The following is a 20,478-nucleotide window of genomic DNA, read 5'->3' on the forward strand; positions in this document are numbered from 1 at the left end:
TAAATCTACCATAAGAAAAAAAGGCAAACACCAATCTGTGTTATAGGCTAATTAACACAGATTGGAGTTAATTACTTTTGGATAAGTTATAATTATAAAATAAAATAAAAGCAGTACAAAAATATTACTATTATGTGTATAAATTCTTTACAGTTAAGGCTTTCTTGATGCAAAATACAATTTCTTTAGATTTTTAATTAAAATATGGAACATCAGTGACAGGTTAAACAGTAACACAATAAACAGTTTCAACAGCATTGACAATTAATTGTAATATAACAAAACTAAAGAAAAAAAACGATTGTGTATGAAATATGTAACTTAAGAATAAGTTTGGAATTTCCCGTCAAAAGTATTGTGGTCACAAAAAAAAAAAAAAAAAAGAATAGCAAACAAAGTGTTTGCAGATCAAAAAATAATGAGCGTGAATTAAAAAAAAAGCAGATTTAAAAATAATAACATTTATCAAAAAAAAATTATTTATTTTGCACTGAACTTAAACATTAATACAAAATAATCTGAATCATGCAACTTTACGATTTCCTTAGTTTTAGTAGATGTATTTTGTGCTCTCTTATATTTTCTGCTCATATTTTAATTATTTTTTGTACATTTTTGCTGTCTTCTGTTCATTCTTCGGTCCACGCTCACGCATGCTGAAGCAGCGCTTGTGGATGAGTCATGTTTTCATTGCGGGAATATGACTCTCGCGATGCTGCGCTCGAGACTGAGAACCCTTAAAGGGGCAGTCCCTTCAGATAATCCCCGATCTAGTTTGTCTGCTGGTTCAGTTCAGCATGCAGCTAATTTGGTAATTTCTGTTGGTGAGTGTATGAGGGTTGAAGAATGTTTCGACTGTTGACAAATCCTATCAGGCTTCTCACGCCTCTACTAGGCAGTCGTAGGCAACCTCATTCCTCCTTCCTCACCACCCTTGATGGCGGACTGGCGCTCGGGTACAAGGGAATCCCCCAGTGGAGCGGTCAGTCACGATGCATTGGGATGCGATCCCAATGGCTCATGCGCACCATTCGGTTCAGCTATGCAATTCAGTTTGCACGCCGGCCTCCGAGGTTCAGGGGCGTTCACTTCACCCGTGTGCGGTCAGTGGACACCCCTGTCGGTGAAAAGCAGTGGGTTACGGCCAATCCTGGACCTGCGAGTTTTGAATCGGGACCTGCACAAACTCCCGTTCAAGATGCTCATGCAGAACCACATTTCCGAGTGCATCCGTGCCCTGGATTGATTTGCAGCGATTGACCTGAAGGACGCTTACTTTCATGTCTCGACACAGTCCGTTTCTTCAGTTTGCTTTTGAGGGTCGGTCGTGTCAGTACAAAGTCCTACCCTTCAGGCTGGCCCTGTCACCCCGCGTCTTCACTAAAGTCACGGAGGCAGCCATTTTTCTCCTGAGAAAACAAGGCGTTCACATTCTCAACTATCTCAATGACCAGGACCTGGTTCACGGAACTCATGCTCCTCACGACAGCCCCTCCTTGGCCGATTCCACTGAGGAAGAACCTTCTTTCTCAGAGACGGGGCACTCTATGGCACCTCCATCCAGACCTCTGGAAACTCCATGTCTGGTCCCTGGACGGGACGCGGAGGTTCTAGGTGATCTAGCACAGGCAGTGGTAAACACCATCACTTTTGCTAGAGCCCCCTCTACAAGGCGCCTCTATGCCTTGAAGTGGAACCCATTCATCGAGTGGTGGACCCCGAACTTGCCTGATCAGAGTCGGGCTTTCCTTCCTACAAGATGGGTTGGAGCGTAGGTTGTCCCCTTCCACCCTCAAAGTGTATGTTGCAGCAATAGCTGCACATCACGATGTAGTAGAAGGTAAGTCCGTGGGGAAGCACAACCTGGTCATCAGATTCCTTAAGGGTGCTAGGAGGTTAAATCCGCCTCGTGTTTTGCACTCTGTACTCTCGACCCGCTCTGTACTTGCTAACCATCTTGGGACTTAGCTCTGGTACTGAGAGCTCTCCAAAGTCCTTCCTTTAAGCCTTTGCTGACAGTGGAGCTGAATATCCTGTCAATTAAGACAGCGCTCCTGTTGGCTTTGGCCTCTTTTAAGAGGGTCGGGGATCTGCAGGCTTTTTCGGTCAACGAATCGTGCTTAGAGTTCGGGCCAGGCCTTTCTCACATTATATTGAGACCCCAGCCCGGATATGTGCCCAAGGTTCCTACCACTCCCTTCGCGGACCAGGTAGTGAACCTGCAAGCGCTGCCCAAGGGGGAGCCAGACCCAGCCCTTGTTTTTCTCTATCAAGTCCATGCCCTACAGGTTTACATTGACAGAATGCAAAGCTTCAGGACCTCAGACCAGCTCTTTGTTTGTTACAGAGGCCAGCAGAAGGGGAAGGCTGTCTCCAAGCAGAGGTTAGCTTACTGTTTAATGAATGCTATCACCCGAGCATATGAAGCTACATGTGAGCCTTGTCCTCCCAGGTTGCGTCTCACTGTATGAGATGTGTTGCCGCCTCCTGGGCTTTGGCTCAAGGCGCCTCGCTGACAGACATCTGTAGAGCTGCGGGCTGGGCAACACTGAACACGTTTGCTAGATTCTATAGCCTGCGTGTGGAACCTGTTTCCTCCCAAGTACTCGCTACAGCCAGTGGTGTGAGGGAATATGTTGTCTCAGCTTGCTATGCCACTCTGTGCCTCAGACGGATACGTGCATCTTTCTGCTCCGTTGGCTCAGTTCCCTACGTTGGTTAGCCTCGTGAGTTCCTCCATCACCCCTCCATTGCCAGGTGTGGCGGACCGCCAGGCGCCAGGTCTACTACCTCAAAGGGAGTTGTTATGTAGACTGGGTGTTATGTGGTCTCTTCGGTGACCCATTATGCCACATGCAGTCCAGCCGTGTCTTCCCCTTGACAGAGTCATTCTGTCGTCCCTGTTGAGTACGCTCCCACTTCCCTTTGGATTGGGACTACCTCAGGGACTGCCATATGTTTCACTATCCCCCTGGGCTAGTACATATGTGTATTCCAGGCCTTACTCAGGCGGCTGGCTTCTGCAGTGTTCCCTTCCCCTTTCTTTGGGTTGGGCACGCTTTCCCACTGTTATCCAATGTCCACTGATTGGGTCTTGTGGAACAGCAGTGTGAACTCCCTAGCTAGCCCCCGTTATTTCTGAAACTGCATAGGTAGCGTAGCTAGGCGCTGGAAGGGTCCAGCACCATGGCGTTTTATTAGGGATCCCAATTCGTGAGGGAACTCCCCGACGACACGGAGTTCCCAGACGAAAGGGAACGTCTCGGTTACGTATGTAACCCTCGTTCCCTGAGTACAGGGAACGGAGACGTGTCGTCCCTTCACCATGTTGCTGTACCTTCGCAAAGGTCTGGACTCTGTTCGGCTCCTCAGCGAAAAGCGTCAATGCAATGTTTACTTATGCTTTTTATATCCACGCTAGTAGGCGGCTCGTGGAATGCAAAGATTGCATGCCAATTTTTATTGGCTCTTTTTTAATTATCTCAAAGGCAATTAGTGTGATCCCAATTCGTCAGGGAACTCCCTGACGACACGTCTCCGTTCCCTGTACTCAGGGAACGAGGGTTACATACGTAGCCGAGAAGTTTTCTTAAACCCTATGTACAGTAATTTTTTTCTTTAAATGATTGCAACCAAATAGAAAGATTGAAAAAGTATCAAAGAACAGTCCAATAAGGTTTGGGAGTCACCATCAAGCAACATTTGAAGGTGGGACATCCTTTTCTGGCACATGGTCACAGGAGCACATGTTGTGAGTTAAAAGGAAGATTACATGCTTTAGTGATCTTATTTAAAATGACATTAACTGTACATAAAAAAATGTGTGTGTGTGTGTGTGTGTGTGTGTGTGTGTGTGTGTGTGTGTGTGTGTGTGTGTGTGTGTGTGTGTGTGTGTGTGTGTGTGTGTGTGTGTGTGTGTGTGCGTGTGTGTGTGTGTGTGTGTGTGTGTGTGTGTGTGTGAAGATGAAGAGAGGCCTTCTGGCAGGTTTTATTATGTTTTTTAGTTTTTATTTTGCATGTTCACAAATTCCGTTTTTCTTTTTGTTGCCTTAAGGCAACATTAAGCAATAAGGGGTACTTTTCAAGGATGTTTTGAACAATACTTTATAATGGCAAATAATGTGTTAAATGAAGGAAATATGCAGGGTTCCTGGGTACACAGGAACACCCAAAGTCACCAAAGTGACATCAACAGAAAGGGACCATCTAAAAACTGTTCCCACAAAGTTGGGAGAATGACATTGTCCAAAATGTCTTGGTATGCTGAAGCATTAGGAATTCCTTTCACTGGACCTAAGGGGCCAAACTCAACCCCTGAAAAACAATCCTGCACCATAATCCCCCCTCCACAAAACTATAAACTTGTCACAATGCAGTCTGGCAAGTACTGTTCTCCTGGCATCCGCCAAACCCAGACACCATGAGATCGCCAGACAGAGAATTGTTATTCGTTATTCCAGAGAACACGTCTCCATTGCTCTTGAGTCCAGTGGCGGTGTGCTTTATACCACTGCATCCAACGGTTAGCATTGCACTTGTTGATGTAAGGCTTGAATGCAGGTGCTTGGCCATGGAAACCCATTCCATGATGCTTTCTACACACTGGTGTTTAACTAATCTAAAGGCCACACGAAGTTTGTGGTGTTTTACCTAATGCAACTTCTACTCTCAGAGCTTTAAACCGTATTCTATCAAACATACTATGTTCTTAAACGGAATGATTTCACTGAATCCAATCTTCATTGTAGGCTATAAAGATCAACATGGAGAAAATGGTCCTACAAATCCCTCTGATATTGCTGGTGCTGCATATACAAGAAGGAGAGTTGACTAGAAGTCCAGTTTGTTCACTCATTGCCGAAGCTCCACAACCGGAAGTCGTGGAGTTCAACAACACGATCTATGCCACTTGTGAAGTAACTCCCAGCCCCAATTTGCCACCTTCCCAGCCAAAGATCTTTGGGCAAATCCTCTTCAAGCAGGTCTTCCCCGATGGAGTTTTAGAGGTGAAAGTCAACCTCCGTGGTTTCCCTGCCAGGGATCGTCAAGAGCGTGCCATTGACGTCCATCGGTATGGAGACCTTAGTCAAGGCAGCGTCACTGTTGGTCCTCCTTACAATCCAAATGGTGTTGACCGCCCAAGTCGTCCTGGAGACATGGGCAACTTTGCTTCTGAGAAAGGAGTTATAAGGCTGTCCCTGGATCTCCCAGAGGCCAAGCTCTTCGGGGCTCATTCCATTCCGGGACGTTCGGTGGTGGTTCACGAGAAGGAGGTTCATTTTGGAATGGGGTCAGATGAGGAGAGTCAACAGAGTGGGTGTTCTGGACAGATACTTGCTTATGGCGTCATTGGTATTACTTCTCCAAGTCTGTGGCAGAAGACTGGACCGTTCCCCAGGAAAAGCTGTGGAGGAGGTCACTGAGAGGCGGATATGGTGGAAAAGCAGATTCAAATGGGATAATCATGATTTTTCCTTGTGTGTTTGCATATGTCCTACATTAAAGTTATTCTTAATACTCTGAAATGATATCCCTAGATTTATTGCCATTACAAACATTTCCAATGCTTTTGACTGGTTTCCTGGTGTCCAGCAATTCGTGTCTGTTTTGGTCTTTTCAGAGACTTTTTGGCCATAGCTCCCAATAGTAAACCGCTCCACTCTTAAAAAAAAAAAAATGTACACTTTACCTGCGTTCATCCTATAGTTTAAGTTTGCTTGTACTGTGCTTAATGGGTTTACACTTTCAGAGCATGACAATGGTCTATAAATAGACACTATTTCTCTAAATGATAAAAGAGCTTTGCTTGATGCTATGACACTGATGGGTGTAACCACACCTCAAGGGTGGTTAGGGGAGGGTGGGGCACAACATAAGGCCTTTTGACTTTATCAGTTTGTGTAAATCTGCTTGGGGTTTAGTGTATTTATTTTCCCACATGTCTATTACAATTGTGGTTTTATTAATACAGTGTATACTTGATTCTTAATTTACCCAGAAAGAATGGAAGTGAAATGTGACAACATGACCCATAGGTGGGGTACATTGTAACATGTGAGGGGCACATTGTAACATATGACTGCTTAAAATGCTATCTGATCTAATCAAAAAATAAATATACAATTCAGACAATTTTTTTTACGTTACCAGTATGATTTTTTTTCATGTAAAATAAAGGCTTTTTATATTGAAAATAAACAAATTTGAGTTTGACAAACACATCGCAAAACCCAGCTATACAGCATAGTTCAAAATAATTTCTAAACATTGACTCTCAGTTTTTATTAACATATTTGTCATGTTATCTCAATAGAATTCATAAAAGTATAGAATATGATAACATTTCTAATGGGGGCACATTGTAAACATGCCACAACTGGGCATTAAACCATGCTAGCGTCTTCTGCTAGTTAATCGAATCATTGAAGAACTATATCAGTTGCAGGGGTGGAAACTAACAAACTGTAGTTGAGTAAAAGTATTGTTACTTAATAATCGACTTGAGTGGAAGTACTGAAAAATAATATGACTCAAGTAAGAGAAAATAAGTAGTTTGCTTAAATATTCAAGTAACTGCATTACAAAGTACTTTAGTAATATTTTTGTCTAATTTTACCAAAAATGGGAAGATGATAGCGATGTGTTAATGCATTGCGAATCAACATAGCTTGTATGATTTCCATTTTCCGAGAGTAGATGTTAAAATTTTGTGCTGATTTGTACTCCGCTTTCGCCAAGATAAGCACAAACTAAGACGTACAGTAGCTTTCCAATGACATACGCTTTTCCATCCATTAACACTTATTTCCTTCTGTCCGGTGTTAATGGCTGCAGGGTACTTGGCGCGTCATCACACACAACGGCTGCAACCACAGTGTGGTCTCCCCAGTGGACCAGCACGACAACCGTCTGCATTGGGCCGAGTGGGGGGCATCTCTGACTCCCGTCCTTAAAGGATCAACTCCAGGCCAAACCCTGGTAAGTACACGGGTAATGGATCCACTTCAAGACAGACCAGGACAGCAAGAATCGGCTCCAAGCCGAACAACGGTGGGTGTACAGGTAATGGCTCTTCTTCCAGGACAGTCAAGGCAACAGGAGATGAGTAACTCGCGTCTCTAACGGATCGGCTCCAGGCCGGACAATGGTAGGTACGCGGGTAATGGCTCCTCTTCAAGACAAGCCAGGACAGCAAGAATCGGCTCCAAGCCGAACAACGGTGGGTGTACAGGTAATGGCTCTTCTTCCAGGCAGGCTAAGACAGCGGGGGATGAATTGCTCAGGTCGCTATATAAGACACACTCAACAAACACTGGTTAGGAAGACGCAACGCCCCTCGAGTTTAGGCGATCCAGCAGGTCAAAGCCACAAACTAAGGCGGGACTTTACTCCTCACACTCATGTATTCAGCAAAGCACTTCAAACACTTCAAACGTGCAACTATCCACAATCTGCACTCCAATCCACACACTCACAGTGAACTGGGGCCTTTGCTCGTAGCTCCGAACGGGTTCCTCGTCTTTGGTGTGACTATAACTCTGGGACAGGTGCGGGGGCTGAATCCTCGTCCTTGAAGTATTTGGCCTCAAAGACGTCATGAAGGGTGGACAACGCATGGCTGGTTTTGAGAGATCAGAACATCATAATGTTAGTTTGAAGCAGACAATAATCCGACTAGTGCATACATAAGGGAACCAGATCTTCAACTTCGAGGAGATTATAGCTCAAAGACAGCACGAGAGATGGATAACAACAAACATATGGGCCTTGAAAAACCAGGACATCAAAGTGTTTAGTTCCCAACCAGTAATCATCCGACCATCACATCCGTATGGGAACAACAAGCTTTGAGGATCAATATAGAAGGTAGTGTGGTAACTAACTGGTACCTAATGAAAATGAGAATTTATGCTATAATCTAGCTGGCTCATTTACAGTCTCTACACGAGTGCAAGATTGTTCATTAATGTGCACTGTCTTGAATAAGTAAATAAAGAGTGTACAAAAAGCAAGAAATTACTCGAGATCTCATAAATTAAAACAGTCACATTTACAGTAGAAACCTTTGAGCAGTTGGTTTAAGAAGCATCAACACTGCCACACATCACAATCATCAGCATACAGTGGCTTTTCATATTTAGAGTTTATTTGTTCTTTCACAAATTATTTTTCTATGACTGTCAGTAAAAATAGGTTTGGGGATATTTTTCAGGTTTAGTTTATTTCTGGGTACAAATCTGTCCCTAAACTATGGCTGACCCCCCCACAGGCAAAGAAAGCGAGCTAAATAAAAGACAGGTGAACTTAATTAGTGACTAACAGACTAATATGGTTAACTTGTAGCTCCACATGAGTTCCTATAAGAGCAACAGTTTGATTGTAAAGGAACATTCTCTCAACCCCAGTTCAGGACTGCACATGGATTAAGTGTCGGAGTGTTTCTTTGGATTTTCAACTATACGGTGATGGTCCTATGCTGTTTTTGATTTGTTTTTTTCTCTCTCCATTCTTGCAAACATTGACTTGAATTAGTACAACAAAAAGATTTTTTTTTTTTTTTAATTCACTTTACTTGCCCTTGTGACAAAGTGCACTTTAGCATTTAAGTAAATAAAACTTTAAAATATACATAAGTGCAATAATATAATGTTTTCAGACTTAATTGCCTGTTTATAGAAATGTAAATAAAACTGTGTTCTAGTTTAAAAGTACTGTATATGCAGTTAGCTGAAACAGTCATTGGTTTGACCCAACCTTATCTCTCTATATATAATTACATAACTACTTGTATTGTCTTTGAAATATGGTTCGTGTAGTACTAAATTTACTGGGCATTTATTGTCAATTAACATATAATTTCTATTAAATTCTAAATGCAGTTAAATATTCTCCCTAGTCTTTTCCATAGGCCTTTGCCTGCACTCATCATAGTGTGATTTACATCCACCTGTGTGTCATTGGCTTTTTAATGTATAAGCCCTCTGGTGGGCACTAATGTAAGGTATGGTATGTACACTTAAGTGGGTTTTTATAATTCATCAGAGTTCTATTATCTGCAAGCAGACCTACCGTTGTATTTTCAAGATTTGAAGTACAAGTACACATTCAAATAAGCACGCTTTTTCACAAGGCTACATGACCATTAAAAAGTCCAATTTCTTTCGTGATTTTTTTTTTCCTTTGCAAACTAATCTGGTTGTGGTGTTTAACCTAATGCAACTTATACTCTCAGAGCTTTAAACCGTATTCTATCAAACATACTATGTTCTTAAACGGAATCCAATCTTCATTGTAGGCTATAAAGATCAACATGGAGAAAATGGTCCTACAAATCCCTCTGATATTGCTGGTGCTGCATATACAAGGAGGAGAGTCGACTAGAAGTCCAGTTTGTTCACCCATTGCCGAAGCTCCACAGCCGGAAGTCGTGGAGTTCAACAACACAATCTATGCCACTTGTGAACTAACTCCCAGCCCCAATTTGCCACGTTCCCAGCCAAAGATCTTTGGGCAAATCCTCTTCAAGCAGGTCTTCCCCGATGGAGTTTTAGAGGTGAAAGTCAACCTCCGTGGTTTCCCTGCCAAGGATCGTCAAGAGCGTGCCATTGACGTCCATCGGTATGGAGACCTCAGTCAAGGCAGCGTCACTGTTGGTCGTCCTTACAATCCAAATGGTGTTGACCGCCCAAGTCGCCCTGGAGACATGGGCAACTTTGCTTCTGAGAAAGGAGTTATAAGGCTGTCCCTGGATCTCCCAGAGGCCAAGCTCTTCGGGGCTTATTCCATTCTGGGACGTTCGGTGGTGGTTCACGAGAAGGAGGGTCATTTTGGAATGGGGTCAGATGAGGAGAGTCAACAGAGTGGGTGTTCTGGACCGATAATTGCTTATGGTGTCATTGGTATTACTTCTCCAAGTCTGTGGGAGAAGACTGGACCGCTCCCCAGGAAAAGCTGTGGAGGAGGTCACTGAGAGGCGGATATGGTGGAAAAGCAGATTCAAATGGGATAATCATGATTTTTCCTTGTGTGTTTGCATATGTCCTACATTAAAGTGATTCTTAATACTCTGAAATGATATCCCTAGATTTATTGCCATTACAAACACTTCCAATGCTTTTGACTGGTTTCCTGGTTTCCAGCAATTCGTGTCTGTTTTTGGTCTTTTCAGAGACTTTTTGGCCATAGCTCCCAATAGTAAACCGCTCCACTCTTAAAAAAAAAATGTCCACTTTACCTGCGTTCATCCTATAGTTTAAGTTTGCTTGTACTGTGCTTAATGGGTTTACACTTTCAGAGCATGACAATGGTCTATAAATAGACACTATTTCTCTAAATGATAAAAGAGATTTGCTTGATGCTATGACACTGATGGGTGTGACCACACCTCAAGGGTAGCTAGGGGAGGGTGGGGCACAACATAATGCCTTTTGACTTTATCAGTTTGTGTAAATCTGCTTGGGGTTTAGTCTATTTATTTTCCCACATGTCTATTACAATTGTGGTTTTATTAATACAGTGTATACTTGATTCTTAATTTACCCAGAAAGAATGGAAGTGAAATGTGACAACATGACCCATAGGTGGGATACATTGTAACATGTGAGGGGCACATTGTAACATATGACCGCTTAAGGAACGCAGTGGATTGTAGGGCGAAAGAAGGTCCGTTAAATACATAGGTGCTAAACCATTTAGGGCTTTATAGGTCAGTAGTAGTATTTTGTAGTTGATGCGGAACTTAATAGGTAACCAGTGTAGAGATGATAAAATCTGTGTTATATGATCATATTTTCTTGACCTAGTAAGAACTCTAGCAGCTGCATTTTGTACTAACTGTAGCTTGTTTATTGAGGATGCAGGACAGCCAGCTAATAAAGCATTACAGTAATCTAGTCTCGAGGTCATGAATGCGTGAACTAATTTTTCAGCATCAGAAATAGATAGCATGTTACGCAGCTTAGCAATGTTTCTAAGGTGGAAAAAGGCTGTTCTTGTAACATATGAAATATGATTTTCGAACGACAAGTTGCGGTCTAGTATAACACCCAGGTATTTTACTGTAGTGGATAAAGTAACAGGACATCCGTCTATATTAAAGTTGTATTTTGAGAGGTTTTGTGAGTAGTTTTTTGGACCAATAAGTAATACCTCCGTTTTATCTGAATTTAATAGCAGGAAATTACGCGTCATCCAGCATTTTATATCTTTGAGACACTGTCATTTTAGATGAGTTAGTGTTTTCATCTGGTCGTGATGAAATATATAATTGAGTGTCGTCAGCATAACAGTGGAAATTAATTCCATGTTTTCTTATAATATTACCAAGTGGCAGCATATATATTGAGAATAGCAGAGGGCCTAAAACCGATCCTTGCGGTACTCCATAGTCTACTGACGTTATCTTTGATTTTTTCCCATTTAAACAGACAAAATGAGAACGGTCCGATAAGTACGATCTAAACCAGTTTAATGCCTGTCCCTGGACACCGGTGAAGTTTTGTAGTCGATCCAAGAGTATTTTATGATCTATAGTGTCGAACGCAGCGCTAAGATCAAGTAGGACTAGTATTGAGATACAGCCTTGGTCAGAAGCTAAAAGTAAATCATTTGTAATTTTAACTAGCGCAGTTTCTGTACTATGATGCGGTCTGAATCCTGACTGGAATTTTTCATAGATATCATTTTCTTGCAAAAAAGAGCACAATTGAGCGGACACTACTTTTTCAAGTATTTTGGACATAAATGGAAGATTTGAAATGGGTCTGTAATTTGCCAAGTTATTTGGATCAAATTGCGGTTTCTTAATGAGCGGTTTTATTACTGCCAGCTTGAATATTTTTGGGACATGACCTAAAGATAAAGACGAGTTAATAATATTGAGGAGAGGCTCTTCCACTGCAGGTAATAGTTCTTTCAGTAGTTTAGTGGGTATTGGATCTAATAAACACGTTGTTGGTTTAGATGCAATGATAAGTTTGTTTAGCTCCTCCTGTCCTATCGTTGTAAAGCGGTGTAGTTGTTCTAGAGGGGCCATAATTGAAGCTGAATCATAAGACACCATAGCGGATTGTACATTTAAAATTTTGTTTCGGATGCTTTCTATTTTCGCATTGAAGTAATTCATAAAATCATTACTACTAAACTGTAACGGTATATTTTGCTCTGGTGATGTCTGTTTATTTGTTAGTCTAGCCACGGTGTTAAATAAAAACCTTGGATTATTTTGGTTATTTTCGATTAGTTTGCGGAGATGCTCAGCCCTGGCTGTTTTTAGGGCCTTTTTATAACGTGACATGCTGTCTTTCCACGCGATTCTAAAGACCTCTAAATTAGTTTGTTTCCATTTACGCTCTAAGTTGCGAGTTTCTCTCTTGATAGCATGTGTAGCACTGTTGTACCATGGTGCTTTAATTTTCTCTCGAACCTTTTTTAATCTAATTGGCGCAACAATATCTAATGGACTAGTAAGAATGGTGCTTAAACTGCTAGTCATTTCCTCTAATTCATCTGTTTGTTTGGGTTCACTTAGCAGCTTAGATAGATCAGGTAAGCTATTTGAGAATCCATCTATAGTGGTTGGAAGGATTGTTCTGCCTGGTCTATAACGTGGTGCAACATGACATATTTCATCAGTACGTATTATGCAAGTCACCATGTAATGATCAGTGACATCATCGCTTTGCGGTATAATATCTATATCAGTTGGATCGGTTCCATATGATATAATTAAATCTAGTGTATGATTTAGACGATGAGTGGGACCACTGACGTTTTGTTTGACCCCAAAGGAGTTTAATAAGTCTGTAAACGCAGCCCCTAAAGCATCATTTGTATTATCTACGTGTATGTTAAAATCTCCAGCAATTATTGCTTTATCGACATTTACCAATAGATCCGAGAGAAAGTCTGCAAACTCTTTTAGGAATTCAGCATATGGCCCTGGAGGTCTATATACAGTAGCCAGGGCTAGAGATAATATGGATTTCCTTCTTACATCTAAGAGCGTAACATTTAGCACAAGTACTTCAAATGAATTAAACCTGTGACCTGTTTTCTGAGTAATATTAAAAATATCTTTATAGATTGTTGCAACACCGCCGCCCACAACCGATCAGATGAGGCTCATGTTTATAACAGTATCCTGGCGGAGTAGATTCGTTTAGACCGAAATACTCATTTGGTTTAAGCCAGGTTTCAGTAAGGCACAGAACATCGAAGTTATTGTCTGTGACCATTTCATTTACAATAACCGCCTTAGGTGTGAGCGATCTAATGTTTAGAAGACCTAGCTTTAGAAATTGTTTTTGTTCACTGATATTTAGATTTTCTGGTTTAATTACAAAAAGATTGTTGCTAGATCCTACACTAGATTTATTGTTTGGCTTCACTAAACGAGGAATAGACACAATTTCTATATAATGTTCCACACTATGCTTATTAGTTAAGTTTGGACTGCAAAGGCTGTAATTTGGACTTTGACTCATTAGTCATCTGGTGCGTAGTGTCTTGGAAATGTTGTCCGACAGCACAGCCGCTCCGATTCGGCTGGGATGGAGTCCATCTGTGCTGTACAGCCTCGGTCTCTCCCAAAACAGATGCCAGTTATTTACAAAGTGCAGCCTCTGTTCATTACACAATGACATTAACCATTCATTTAATGCAAATAGTCTACTGAACCTTTCCTGTCCTTGTCTGTACGTGGGAAGCGGTCCAGACACGATGATCGCTGCTTTAGGCGCTGTGCACCGTCTCGATCAGGCTCCTGTAGTCCTTCTTCAGAACCTCCGTCTGCCGCAGCCTAATGTCGTTCGCTCCCGCGTGCAGCACAACAGCTTCGACGCGCTCGTCCCCGTTCAGGATCTCGGGAACCTGTGCAGCGACATCAAGAACACGAGCACCAGGAAAGCAGTGAGTGCGCACCTTACCTTTATCCGAATTAGCGCAGACATGGCGGACCATGGATGTGCCGATGATCACGGCGTCCTCCACAGCTTTTCCTGGGGAGCGGTCCAGTCTTCTCCCACAGACCTGGAGAAGTAATACCAATGACACCATAAGCAATTATCTGTCCAGAACACCCACTCTGTTGACTCTCCTCATCTGACCCCATTCCAAAATGACCCTCCTTCTCGTGAACCACCACCGAACGTCCCAGAATGGAATGAGCCCCGAAGAGCTTGGCCTCTGGGAGATCCAGGGACAGCCTTATAACTCCTTTCTCAGAAGCAAAGTTGCCCATGTCTCCAGGACGACTTGGGCGGTCAACACCATTTGGATTGTAAGGAGGACCAACAGTGACGCTGCCTTGACTGAGGTCTCCATACCGATGGACATCAATGGCACGCTCTTGACGATCCCTGGCAGGGAAACCACGGAGGTTGACTTTCACCTCTAAAACTCCATCGGGGAAGACCTGCTTGAAGAGGATTTGCCCAAAGATCTTTGGCTGGGAACGTGGCAAATTGGGGCTGGGAGTTACTTCACAAGTGGCATAGATCGTGTTGTTGAACTCCACGACTTCCGGCTGTGGAGCTTCGGCAATGGGTGAACAAACTGGACTTCTAGTCAACTCTCCTCCTTGTATATGCAGCACCAGCAATATCAGAGGGATTTGTAGGACCATTTTCTCCATGTTGATCTTTATAGCCTACAATGAAGATTGGATTCAGTGAAATCATTCTGTTTAAGAACATAGTATGTTTGATAGAATACGGTTTAAAGCTCTGAGAGTATAAGTTGCATTAGGTAAAACACCACAACCTGATTAGTTTGCAAAGGAAAAAAAAAATCACGAAAGAAATTGGACTTTTTAATTGTCATGTAGCCTTGTGAAAAAGCGTGCTTATTTGAATGTGTACTTGTACTTCAAATCTTGAAAATTCAACGGTAGGTCTGCTTGCAGATAATAGAACTCTGATGAATTATAAAAACCCACTTAAGTGTACATACCATACCTTACATTAGTGCCCACCAGAGGGCTTATACATTAAAAAGCCAATGACACACACAGGTGGATGTAAATCACACTATGATGAGTGCAGGCAAAGGCCTATGGAAAAGACTAGGGAGAATATTTAACTGCATTTAGAATTTAATAGAAATTATATGTTAATTGACCATAAATGCCCAGTAAATTTAGTACTACACGAACCATATTTCAAAGACAATACAAGTAGTTATGTAATTATATATAGAGAGATAAGGTTGGGTCAAACCAATGACTGTTTCAGCTAACTGCATATACAGTACTTTTAAACTAGAACACAGTTTTATTTACATTTCTATAAACAGGCAATTAAGTCTGAAAACATTATATTCTTGCACTTATGTATATTTTAAAGTTTTATTTACTTAAATGCTAAAGTGCACTTTGTCACAAGGGCAAGTAAAGTGAATTAAAAAAAAAAAAACAAAAAAAACCTTTTCGTTGTACTAATTCAAGTGTTTGCAAGAACGGCGAGAGAGAAAAAAACGAATCAAAAACAGCATAGGACCATTACCGTATAGTTGAAAATCCAAAGAAACACTCCGACACTTAATCCATGTGCAATCCTGAACTGGGGTTGAGAGAATGTTCCTTTACAATCAAACTGTTGCTCTTATAGGAACTCATGTGGAGCTACAAGTTAACCATATTAGTCTGTTAGTCACTAATTAAGTTCACCTGTCTTTTATTTAGCTCCCTTTCTTTGCCTGTGGGGGGGGGGTCAGCCATAGATTAGGGACAAACTCGAGGGGCGTTGCGTCTTCCTTACCAGTGTTTGTTGAGTGTGTCATGTGGGAAAATAAATACACTAAACCCCAAGCAGATTTACACAAACTGATAAAGTCAAAAGGCATTATGTTGTGCCCCACCCTCCCCTAGCTACCCTTGAGGTGTGGTCACACCCATCAGTGTCATAGCATCAAGCAAATGTCTTTTATCTTTTAGAGAAATAGTGTATATTTATAGACCATTGTCATGCTCCGAAAGTGTAAACCCATTAAGCACAGTACAAGCAAACTTAAACTATAGGATGAACGCAGGTAAAGTGGACTTTTTTTTTTAAGAGTGGAGCGGTTTACTATTGGGAGCGATGGCCAAAAAGTCTCTGAAAAGACCAAAGCAGACAGGAATTGCTGGACACCAGGAAACCAGTCAAAAGCATTGGAAGGGTTTGTAATGGCAATAAATCTAGGGATATCATTTCAGAGTATTAAGAATCACTTTAATGTAGGACATATGCAAACACACAAGGAAAAATCATGATTATCCCATTTGAATCTGCTTTTCCACCATATCCGCCTCTCAGTGACCTCCTCCACAGCTTTTCCTGGGGAGCGGTCCAGTCTTCTCCCACAGACTTGGAGAAGTAATACCAATGACACCATAAGCAATTATCGGTCCAGAACACCCACTCTGTTGACTCTCCTCATCTGACCCCATTCCAAAATGACCCTCCTTCTCGTGAACCACCACCGAACGTCCCAGAATGGAATGAGCCCCGAAGAGCTTGGCCTCTGGGAGATCCAGGGACAGCCTTATAACTCCTTTCTCAGAAGCAAAGTTGCCCATGTCTCCAGGACGACTTGGGCGGTCAACACCATTTGGATTGTAAGGAGGACCAACAGTGACGCTGCCTTGACTGAGGTCTCCATACCGATGGACGTCAATGGCACGCTCTTGACGATCCTTGGCAGGGAAACCACGGAGGTTGACTTTCACCTCTAAAACTCCATCGGGGAAGACCTGCTTGAAGAGGATTTGCCCAAAGATCTTTGGCTGGGAACGTGGCAAATTGGGGCTGGGAGTTACTTCACAAGTGGCATAGATCGTGTTGTTGAACTCCACGACTTCCGGCTGTGGAGCTTCGGCAATGGGTGAACAAACTGGACTTCTAGTCAACTCTCCTCCTTGTATATGCAGCACCAGCAATATCAGAGGGATTTGTAGGACCATTTTCTCCATGTTGATCTTTATAGCCTACAATGAAGATTGGATTCAGTGAAATCATTCCGTTTAAGAACATAGTATGTTTGATAGAATACGGTTTAAAGCTCTGAGAGTATAAGTTGCGTTAGGTAAAACACCACAACCAGATTAGTTTGCAAAGAAAAAAAAAAAAAATCACGAAAGAAATTGGACTTTTTAATGGTCATGTAGCCTTGTGAAAAAGCGTGCTTATTTGAATGTGTACTTGTACTTCAAATCTTGAAAATACAACGGTAGGTCTGCTTGCAGATAATAGAACTCTGATGAATTATAAAAACCCACTTAAGTGTACATACCATACCTTACATTAGTGCCCACCAGAGGGCTTATACATTAAAAAGCCAATGACACACACAGGTGGATGTAAATCACACTATGATGAGTGCAGGCAAAGGCCTATGGAAAAGACTAGGGAGAATATTTAACTGCATTTAGAATTTAATAGAAATTATGTTAATTGACCATAAATGCCCAGTAAATTTAGTACTACACGAACCATATTTCAAAGACAATACAAGTAGTTGTGTAATTATATATAGAGAGATAAGGTTGGGTCAAACCAATGACTGTTTCAGCTAACTGCATATACAGTACTTTTAAACTAGAACACAGTTTTATTTACATTTCTATAAACAGGCAATTAAGTCTGAAAACATTATATTCTTGCACTTATGTATATTTTAAAGTTTTATTTACTTAAATGCTAAAGTGCACTTTGTCACAAGGGCAAGTAAAGTGAATTAAAAAAAAACAACAACAAAAAAACCTTTTCGTTGTACTAATTCAAGTCAATGTTTGCAAGAATGGAGAGAGAAAAAAACGAATCAAAAACAGCATAGGACCATTACCGTATAGTTGAAAATCCAAAGAAACCCTCCGACACTTAATCCATGTGCAATCCTGAACTGGGGTTGAGAGAATGTTCCTTTACAATCAAACTGTTGCTCTTATAGGAACTCATGTGGAGCTACAAGTTAACCATATTAGTCTGTTAGTCACTAATTAAGTTCACCTGTCTTTCATTTAGCTCCCTTTCTTTGCCTGTGGGAGGGTCAGCCATAGTTTAGGGACAGATTTGTACCCAGAAATAAACTAAACCTGAAAAATATCCCCAAACCTATTTTTACTGACAGTCATAGAAAAATAATGTGTGAAAGAACAAATAAACTCTAAATATGAAAAGCCACTGTATGCTGATGATTGTGATGTGTGGCAGTGTTGATGCTTCTTAAACCAACTGCTCAAAGGTTTCTACTGTAAATGTGACTGTTTTAATTTATGAGATCTCGAGTAATTTCTTGCTTTTTGTACACTCTTTATTTACTTATTCAAGACAGTGCACATTAATGAACAATCTTGCACTCGTGTAGAGACTGTAAATGAGCCAGCTAGATTATAGCATAAATTCTCATTTTCATTAGGTACCAGTTTGGTACCACACTACCTTCTATATTGATCCTCAAAACTTGTTGTTCCCATACGGATGTGATGGTCGGATGATTACTGGTTGGGAACTAAACACTTTGATGTCCTGGTTTTTCAAGGCCCATATGTTTGTTGTTATCCATCTCTCGTGCTGTCTTTGAGCTATAATCTCCTCGAAGTTGAAGATCTGGTTCCCTTATGTATGCACTAGTCGGATTATTGTTTGCTTCAAACTAACATTATGATGTTCTGATCTCTCAAAACCAGCCATGCGTTGTCCACCCTTCATGACGTCTTTGAGGCCAAATACTTCAAGGACGAGGATTCAGCCCCCGCACCTGTCCCAGAGTTATAGTCACACCAAAGACGAGGAACCCGTTCGGAGCTACGAGCAAAGGCCCCAGTTCACTGTGAGTGTGTGGATTGCAGTGCAGATTGTGGATAGTTGCACGTTTTAAGTGCTTTGCTGAATACATGAGTGTGAGGAGTAAAGTCCCACCTTAGTTTGTGGCTTTGACCTGCTGGATCGCCTAAACTCGAGGGGCGTTGCGTCTTCCTAACCAGTGTTTGTTGAGTGTGTCATGTGGGAAAATAAATACACTAAACCCCAAGCAGATTTACACAAACTGATAAAGTCAAAAGGCATTATGTTGTGCCCCACCCTCCCCTAGCTACCCTTGAGGTGTGGTCACACCCATCAGTGTCATAGCATCAAGCAAATCTCTTTTATCATTTAGAGAAATAGTGTATATTTATAGACCATTGTCATGCTCCGAAAGTGTAAACCCATTAAGCACAGTACAAGCAAACTTAAACTATAGGATGAACGCAGGTAAAGTGGACTTTTTTTTTTTAAGAGTGGAGCGGTTTACTATTGGGAGCGATGGCCAAAAAGTCTCTGAAAAGACCAAAACAGACAGGAATTGCTGGACACCAGGAAACCAGTCAAAAGCATTGGAAGGGTTTGTAATGGCAATAAATCTAGGGATATCATTTCAGAGTATTAAGAATCACTTTAATGTAGGACATATGCAAACACACAAGGAAAAAATCATGATTATCCCATTTGAATCTGCTTTTCCACCATATCCACCTCTCAGTGACCTCCTCCACAGGTTTTCCTGGGGAGCGGTCCAGTCTTCTCCCACAGACTTGGAGAAGTAATACCAATGACACCATAAGCAATTATCGGTCCAGAACACCCACTCTGTTGACTCTCCTCATCTGACCCCATTCCAAAATGACCCTCCTTCTCGTGAACCACCACCGAACGTCCCAGAATGGAATGAGCCCCGAAGAGCTTGGCCTCTGGGAGATCCAGGGACAGCCTTATAACTCCTTTCTCAGAAGCAAAGTTGCCCATGTCTCCAGGACGACTTGGGCGGTCAACACCATTTGGATTGTAAGGAGGACCAACAGTGACGCTGCCTTGACTGAGGTCTCCATACCGATGGACGTCAATGGCACGCTCTTGACGATCCTTGGCAGGGAAACCACGGAGGTTGACTTTCACCTCTAAAACTCCATCGGGGAAGACCTGCTTGAAGAGGATTTGCCCAAAGATCTTTGGCTGGGAACGTGGCAAATTGGGGCTGGGAGTTACTTCACAAGTGGCATAGATCGTGTTGTTGAACTCCACGACTTCCGGCTGTGGAGCTTCGGCAATGGGTGAACAAACTGGACTTCTAGTCAACTCTCCTCCTTGTATATGCAGCACCAGCAATATCAGAGGGATTTGTAGGACCATTTTCTCCATGTTGATCTTTATAGCCTACAATGAAGATTGGATTCAGTGAAATCATTCCGTTTAAGAACATAGTATGTTTGATAGAATACGGTTTAAAGCTCTGAGAGTATAAGTTGCGTTAGGTAAAACACCACAACCAGATTAGTTTGCAAAAAAAAAAAAAAAAAAAAAAAAAAAAAAACCACGAAAGAAATTGGACTTTTTAATGGTCATGTAGCCTTGTGAAAAAGCGTGCTTATTTGAATGTGTACTTGTACTTCAAATCTTGAAAATACAACGGTAGGTCTGCTTGCAGATAATAGAACTCTGATGAATTATAAAAACCCACTTAAGT

The 20,478-nt window shown here is 41.8% G+C and overlaps 5 protein-coding genes across 5 annotated transcripts; 2 read left to right on the top strand and 3 right to left on the bottom strand.

Annotated features, from left to right (window-relative positions):
- The first annotated feature begins 4,728 nt into the window (after window positions 1-4,728).
- Window positions 4,729-5,525, top strand: LOC120476159 (extracellular superoxide dismutase [Cu-Zn]-like). The gene has a single exon (XM_039667115.2). The coding sequence runs from the start codon at window positions 4,764-4,766 to the stop codon at window positions 5,421-5,423; it is 660 nt and encodes a 219-aa protein (XP_039523049.1). The 5' UTR covers window positions 4,729-4,763; the 3' UTR covers window positions 5,424-5,525.
- Window positions 5,526-8,331: 2,806 nt separating this feature from the next.
- LOC120475924 (extracellular superoxide dismutase [Cu-Zn]) lies at window positions 8,332-10,072 on the top strand. The gene is made up of 2 exons (XM_039666748.2): window positions 8,332-8,462; window positions 9,296-10,072. Exon 2 carries the CDS (start codon window positions 9,311-9,313, stop codon window positions 9,968-9,970), a length of 660 nt encoding a protein of 219 aa, XP_039522682.2. The 5' UTR covers window positions 8,332-8,462; window positions 9,296-9,310; the 3' UTR covers window positions 9,971-10,072.
- A 3,864-nt stretch (window positions 10,073-13,936) lies between these two features.
- Window positions 13,937-14,632, bottom strand: LOC120476130 (extracellular superoxide dismutase [Cu-Zn]). The gene has a single exon (XM_039667087.2). The coding sequence runs from the start codon at window positions 14,630-14,632 to the stop codon at window positions 13,937-13,939; it is 696 nt and encodes a 231-aa protein (XP_039523021.2).
- Window positions 14,633-16,194: 1,562 nt separating this feature from the next.
- Window positions 16,195-16,948, bottom strand: LOC120475831 (extracellular superoxide dismutase [Cu-Zn]). The gene has a single exon (XM_089125830.1). It carries the CDS (start codon window positions 16,946-16,948, stop codon window positions 16,289-16,291), a length of 660 nt encoding a protein of 219 aa, XP_088981956.1. The 3' UTR covers window positions 16,195-16,288.
- A 2,442-nt stretch (window positions 16,949-19,390) lies between these two features.
- LOC148969539 (extracellular superoxide dismutase [Cu-Zn]-like) lies at window positions 19,391-20,153 on the bottom strand. Its single transcript, XM_089125913.1, has one exon. The coding sequence runs from the start codon at window positions 20,151-20,153 to the stop codon at window positions 19,494-19,496; it is 660 nt and encodes a 219-aa protein (XP_088982039.1). The 3' UTR covers window positions 19,391-19,493.
- Between the last annotated feature and the right edge of the window lie 325 nt (window positions 20,154-20,478).

Source organism: Pimephales promelas, chromosome 22, assembly GCF_988280905.1.
Source record: "Pimephales promelas chromosome 22, fPimPro1.hap1.1, whole genome shotgun sequence".
Lineage (NCBI taxonomy): Eukaryota > Metazoa > Chordata > Actinopteri > Cypriniformes > Leuciscidae > Pimephales > Pimephales promelas.

Bases quoted from the DNA above. Each gene is read 5' to 3' on its own strand.
- LOC120476159 (XM_039667115.2), top strand. From the start codon at position 4,764: ATGGAGAAAATGGTCCTACAAATCCCTCTGATATTGCTGGTGCTGCAT.
- LOC120475924 (XM_039666748.2), top strand. From the start codon at position 9,311: ATGGAGAAAATGGTCCTACAAATCCCTCTGATATTGCTGGTGCTGCAT.
- LOC120476130 (XM_039667087.2), bottom strand. From the start codon at position 14,632: ATGGAGAAAATGGTCCTACAAATCCCTCTGATATTGCTGGTGCTGCAT.
- LOC120475831 (XM_089125830.1), bottom strand. From the start codon at position 16,948: ATGGAGAAAATGGTCCTACAAATCCCTCTGATATTGCTGGTGCTGCAT.
- LOC148969539 (XM_089125913.1), bottom strand. From the start codon at position 20,153: ATGGAGAAAATGGTCCTACAAATCCCTCTGATATTGCTGGTGCTGCAT.